This window comes from Varroa jacobsoni, unplaced genomic scaffold (genome assembly GCF_002532875.2).
Source record: "Varroa jacobsoni isolate VJ856 unplaced genomic scaffold, vjacob_1.0 scaffold_1278, whole genome shotgun sequence".
Classification (NCBI taxonomy): domain Eukaryota; kingdom Metazoa; phylum Arthropoda; class Arachnida; order Mesostigmata; family Varroidae; genus Varroa; species Varroa jacobsoni.
This window is the reverse complement of record NW_019214180.1, coordinates 315,659-322,366: the sequence shown is the minus strand read 5'-3', so window position 1 is coordinate 322,366 and position 6,708 is coordinate 315,659. Positions and strand designations below refer to the sequence as shown.

The following is a 6,708-nucleotide window of genomic DNA, read 5'->3' as shown; positions in this document are numbered from 1 at the left end:
ACATCTGATGAGTGCACAACGCATTGTTCTAAATACTTGTTTTTATTCTAAACAATTCGTTGCTCAGACATTACCTTCATAATCGAGTTTTGTCTTAGTATTTTATGATAAACCGGGGGTGTACGGGTGTCTTTGGCAGTGAGTATTGTTTTTGAAGTTATTCGACAAAAGTTAAGGTCGAATACGAAATACTTCTCGTACGTGCTATGACAACAAAGTTGCTTCAACAATAAGTCTATATTATTTTAATTTGTTGTACTTATATTTTTATAAATTACAATTAAAAAATAAAGCTTCTCGTTTAGAATAGTGAATGGCTTACCTTAAACTTTGTGTCCCTAACCGTTAATATTCAGGCCTCACGTTCCTTTATATATTATTTAAACATGGCTACTAAAATTTGATACATGGGATGTCCGATATTTCATGTGGGGTCAAAAGAGAAGAAGAAATGTTAAGGAGCGATGTGGACTTGTTAAATATATATAAATATTAGTTATATTTGCTCATAAAGAAAGAGGACAGATTATTTATAAAGGCTACTTGTTGCGAAATGGTCCCAACGTGTATACTTGTGTAGGTCATAACAAAAAGTAAGTTAAGATTAATGTTGTTTGGGTAGAACGTTCTATTGTCAGTTATAAACGCTTGATGTGAACATGCGTGTATTCTTTAACTGATAATCTAAAATGGGTAAAAAAAATCTGTTTTCTTTTTTGTCGATCGTTTTGTACGGGAACTGGAAACGTAGTTATAATCACTGTTATTCACGAAAATAATATTTCTATAGGTAGGACGATTACCTTAGGATAAATAAGACGCTGTACCTTTAGTTGTCATAACTTCTTTGCTAATCGTTTACAGTCAACACAAGTCTACATATTTATTTTACGGACGACCGCTGCTGAAGACAAATAGATATGCAGACTGTTGCGGTAAATTTAGGAAAGGCATTCCAAAGCCAATTTGTATTCCTATGAGAGTGCAAGCATGCTACTGGGTATTCCGATATTAGTTAATAAAACCATTTGAAAAACCACAGTAGTCATTGTTACACCTAGAGACATACGCCAGCCTTATTGCAGTGTAACATAGTACTATGGAAATATAGAAATAGCTTTAGGATTTTGTTTATATCCTTATTGCAGGGCCTGCTCCGCTGATTTATCTTTTATAACAATTTTTGCATCTCTTGCTATTTTGACAGATGTGAAATAAAGACCCTTGAAAGAAAGACCTTGTCGAAAGACTTTTCTCAAATCGTCTACAAATCTTTGCTACACTTTGTATATATAATTGAAAGTTTACTCTCCACATGTATATGTAGATAAAATGGGGATTCCTGAAGTCTCAAATGATCATTCATTTTAGAGAGGTCCACTTTTTGTAACATAAATCTATGATCTAACACGATTAGGTTCGGGATAGTCAATAACAGACCACTTCCACCATTTAACGACTGTTCCATTGATAGTTTATCACAGGCTTGTTTACACATTGAACGAACTTAATTCGAGTTGCAGGCGGCGTTTCTTTTCGTCTTCCTCATTTTTTTTGAATCGTCGCGCGTGCAGACACACCAGCGACAAATCACAAGCGACATTCAGTCAGTGGAACGTGCAGCGCAATTGACTCTCGTTGCTGACCATTCTCATTGCAGTTGCTGCCTGCTGCTGTTGCGAACTCGCAATGTGCAATCTAGACAACAAAACGACATAGAATTGTTTCTTGCTTTTCCTTGGACTCCATTCATAAGTCAACAAGATGATTTATAAATTTCAAATTGATCTTCGCATTCCGGTTTCGACGACAATCATGACCGGAGAAGCGCCCGGCTACCCTCTTCGATCTAGATATTTGGGATTGTTGCCGGCCCATTATTAAGCCGCTGTTACTATTAGCGATGTCGCTGCCGCATAACCACTATGCTTCCATCCTCTTCGTGTTGACTGCTGCTGCCGCCGCTGGTGCTGCCACCGTACTCCTTGTTCCTACTCACTCATTTGGCGGTCCGTTTCGCGAGTGACCCGCTACGCCAGTGTATACGTGTTCGCTAAGCAGTCGCCGATTGTCACACTGCGCCGTTCTGCTGGCATAAGTGAAGGTATATCTAACTCCAGTTACTCATTGGCAGCGTGTACGCGTGTACCCGACAAACTGTAAGTCGTCATTGTCTCGAGAAATCACTTCCGGTGAGCTGTGTGACGGTGTGAGCGGTGAAAATTCACCGAGGAGCGAACGGCCAGCATCATCCAATCATTGATTTGTGGAGCCAACAATAGTAGAGCAGATACAGACACCTGTGTGGCTGCCGTAGACTAGCTAACGAAAAGCCGGCAACGATAAATTGGTAGGAATTTGATTATCTGAAGCTTGCGTGCGTGGTTGTATGTCGACTCTAGTAGGTGACAGAGGAATCGTGCGCCCCCTCCGTTCTGATCGAGTGATGGCCTAACGGGGAGAGGAGGGAGACAAAAACTTGTTGTTGCAGCTGCTGGCCTTATTGCGACGACCACGACTTCGGTGTCGCGTTGACCCTACTGTTGATAGTGACAACGTATGTTGGTATACCACAACTTAGTCGAATCATAATTATTTTTGCTAAGAGTTAATTGTTGGCGTTTTTATCGTTAGCTCTCCAAGCACTACTGCAAAGATGCAGCAAAACGAGTTTATCAGAAAAGCCGAAGACGTGGCCGACAGTGTCTACCGAAAGAGTAAGCATGTTTTACCCCACCAGGCGCGTTTTTGCTTAGTATCAACATTTCTGGAGGATGGTTTACGAATGTGGTATCAATGGGGTGATCAACGCGATTACATGAACCATACGTGGAACTGTGGATGGTTTCTCGCATCGCTGTTTGTACTCATCAACCTGGTTGGCCAGCTGACTGGATCGCTGATGATTCTGGGGCGGTTTCAGGTTAAACCCGCCTGTTTATTGCTCGGGTTTATCGTTGTTCTTCAGACATTTGCCTATTCAATTTTATGGGACATGGCCTTCTTGTTACGATCACTTTCACTTGCCGGCTCCCTGTTACTGTTGTTCGCCGAGGGGCATAGCGAGGCGAAAAGTTTATTTGCTGGGGTGCCGACTCTCGGTGATAATAAACCAAAATCCTACATGCAACTAACAGGCCGAATACTCGTCGTATTCATGTTTGTGACGATGCTGCGTATGGAGTTTTCGTTCTTCCAGATTCTACAAAATATCGTCGCGTCAGTGATGATGCTACTCGTGACCATTGGCTACAAAACAAAATTGAGTGCGCTTGTTCTAGTCGTATGGTTATTCTCAATCAATATGTATTTCAACGCATTTTGGATGATTCCGTATAATAAGCCGATGCGGGATTTCCTTAAGTATGACTTTTTCCAGACGATGTCAGTTATCGGAGGACTCATGATGATTGTATCACTCGGACCCGGTGGGGTTTCGATGGACGAACATAAAAAGCGGTGGTAATAACCAATGGTAATAACCGTCGCCAAATCAACATGTGTAAATCATTAACGCGTTTATACATAATGTAATCTTTGTAACGCCTTTCGTGGGAGAATAATTTGATTAAATGCGAATCGAATAAGGAACACTTGCTATGAATGATTTATTTACGTAAACATAACGACGCAGGTGTGAGCCTAGAAATCCTATACAGACTTGTAGACTCAGCAATAGGGTATGAATTGACTTCCAAACAAGTAAAACATAAACTTATGGATCAAATCTTATCGTTGGTTCTGCTTAAGCGAAGATGAATGGAACTCAAGAATCGTTTGTTATTCTTAGACCCATATACAATGGACGATATACTGGTCCCGCAATGCGAACTGTACATCGTTCAGATATGGAGTGTACCGTGAATATTGATTTAATTACGATTCTTTTCTGAATAGCGATTTTGGCTTAGGATTACTGCCACACCATTATTTTTCAGTATTATTATTATTAGATTACCTTTTGTAGACTCCAATAAATCTACAGTAATTATTTGTTCGTGTAATACTCTGTGATGTGGACGGGTTTTAATAGGACAAGAGAATTACAGGCCAACTATACCCTAACGATAGAATGAATGCAGAGTATAGAAAGAACCGCATCAGAAGCGGTTGAAAAACTTGCTACTAATTTTTGTCTAATCTACAGAAGGGATATATTGCTAGTATTATGACTGGTGAGGTTGCTGTACAAGTATGAGGTCAATACGCCAAATCTTGGTAACTAGCAGCTACTAGTTCCTGTAATCGAGTGAAATGAATGGAATAATTTGATGGGTGAAAGAGATGAAAGCGATATACAACCGATAATCATATAACGGTGGTGTTAAATGTGGTAAATATTTTTGTAAATAATAACAATATTAATAAACTTCCAACAAGTATTGGCCTTCGTTCAATACGTCGGTCGTCATTTCAGCATTGGGGTCACGAAAATAGACAGGGATTTATATAAATTGCTGACATTTTCTTAAAGACGGCAATTACGTAGTTTACTGAAATAGAGGGACTGAAAGATCAGCAAAATAAAACAAAATACACTTGCTATAGAAATATTTTGTTACGAAATTGCTTCACTAGGAAAGCGGTGCTAAAGTTTTATTGTCGAAAGCTGTGAACGGGATGCTTTGACCTATTTTGTAGTTTCGAATTTGGGGAAGTGGCCCGTTTCGCTTTCATCGGCTCTTATAAGCAATATCGTTTATTCTGACACGGGACAGCAGCCGAAGATACTGGTCGCAGTGGCGTGTACTACGGTCTTGTCAACGTTCGCGGAGTCCCACTTAGTGACTGGTTGTTCTACGTGGAGGATGCGGACCGCAAGCGGGGCGACTAACCGAATGGTCGGAATAGATGAACCTATCGAATTGCGACACAGCCGCATTTAGTAGATAAGTTTATGAGCACGTAAGCAATAGGTACATATACAGAATTGAAAAAAAAGCACTAAAATAGGTACTATTAAAACTAGTTACACGTTGTCACAAATACTTATGTACATATGTATATCGGTTGAATTCGGACTAAATTTAAAGTAGATGCGAATTGTGGCGAAGTACCCTGCTCAGCATCATGAAGGGCAAAACTGTAACCAATTCCTCTTTGGATTTATATTCTGGGTGATGCGTATGTGTCAGTCGTCTAACGCAGTTGGTTCTCATCGTCGTTTCGCTCTTATCGACGTAAACACATTAGGCGAGGTTCAGAATTAACATGAATGTTCATCCTGAAGTAGTCTAAATCCAAACAAACATAGCCCGCCACGAAAATGCCTAGATAACTGTTTTCAAGGCTGTGGACTAAACTGTCGTTCAAGATATTTTTCGTGGGTTCTGTGTTATTTAGTAATGAACATGTTTTGTTGATCAATATACTTATAGTATTCTCTGTATTAGGCTTCCCACCCGAATCGTTTGCGCTACGTGGGAATGTCTAAGAAGTTCAGTATATATAGTAATATTTAGAGAATGCCTTGTACATATGTATGTGCGTAACGGCCAGTTAAAACGACGCAGAGTCTAAAACATTTAGTCAGATCGGGCACAATCGAATGAGTGTGATTATACATAATATCGGTGGCATATGAGTGGCTATCAGTCAAATATAACGCCTGCAACAATCGCAAAAAGTTACCAGTTAGATCTTCACTTGCGTTATTGATTGTTGACACAAGTGGATTACGGTAGCTTTTTTTAATTACGAGTGATTCTCAACGACGCTTTTCTTAGAGAAAAATCGTGACTTTTATACTGTCATGTGTGTCGTACCTGTCAGAGAGTAGTGCCGTCTATGACATGTCTTTCATTTTTGATGCTTTCAGGCGCCCGTTAAAGATTGTACTTGTAATAAATTAGTCGATAAGGAGCGAAGGCTTTTAAAGAAGAATTGTCTCAAAATCAGTTTCCAGTTTTATGGACGTTTAGCTAATAACCGCCTCAACAACTCAGCGAGCAAATTGGCAGACTGTGCAACAAGCATTCACTCATCGGAACCCGTGAGTTCCTTGAAAGTTCTGTCAGAAACAGAAGATAATGAAACTTTACGTTCAAAATGAGATGAAATGGACATTAGCCATAACTGCATACATTGCCAGCTTAAGTCTCTGTATACTTTGGGGCAGACTAAAAATAAGCAAACAGCTGAGAAGTACCACAGCGGACATACAAGCCTCGCAAACTATGATGTTAAGCATTTCGTTAATGACTGTTTTATGTGTACAGAAAGCGCGTATTCTCGTTACGAATGAATCTATTTTCTTGTATCTGAAGAGTTGATGGATTAAGTAAAGCGCTATTTTTTTTTCAGACCACTAAGCAAATCACTGCGCAGTTTATTAGCGAAATTAAATCACGAATTTTGAATAATGCTCGAAATTACAAAGTTACAAGATATGCTGTGGTCTGCGGCCACAGTAAATATTATTATGCCTCCCAAGACGACGATAACGCCCGCCATGCGCAGATAAATAATTTACCTTTTTTTTCTATTTTTTAATAACAAAGAACTTTATTTCAAATTTGGTTAACTCGGATAGTTCGAATCGCCAGATAATTGTTTATAATTTTCGTTGCTCTAACAAATGCAGTCACTATTTTTTTTAGCGTTTTGATGGGTCAATTTTTATATCCAGTTTTCTGCAATGTAATCTTTTGCACAATATAATAATTCGCACTTTTACATCGTACTGTGTAGTAACTGAAAGTTTGCTCG

General features: G+C 39.4%; 1 protein-coding gene and 1 long non-coding RNA gene across 2 annotated transcripts; both read left to right on the top strand.

The window, feature by feature from the left end:
- The first annotated feature begins 1,622 nt into the window (after positions 1 to 1,622).
- LOC111268365 (uncharacterized) lies at positions 1,623 to 6,316 on the top strand. The gene is made up of 2 exons (XR_015314173.1): positions 1,623 to 2,557; positions 5,819 to 6,316. It is a non-coding gene; the product is annotated as an uncharacterized LOC111268365 (long non-coding RNA).
- On the top strand, positions 2,556 to 4,397 carry Surf4 (Surfeit locus protein 4). The gene has a single exon (XM_022847325.2). It carries the CDS (start codon positions 2,657 to 2,659, stop codon positions 3,464 to 3,466), a length of 810 nt encoding a protein of 269 aa, XP_022703060.1. The 5' UTR covers positions 2,556 to 2,656; the 3' UTR covers positions 3,467 to 4,397.
- Positions 6,317 to 6,708: the final 392 nt, after the last annotated feature.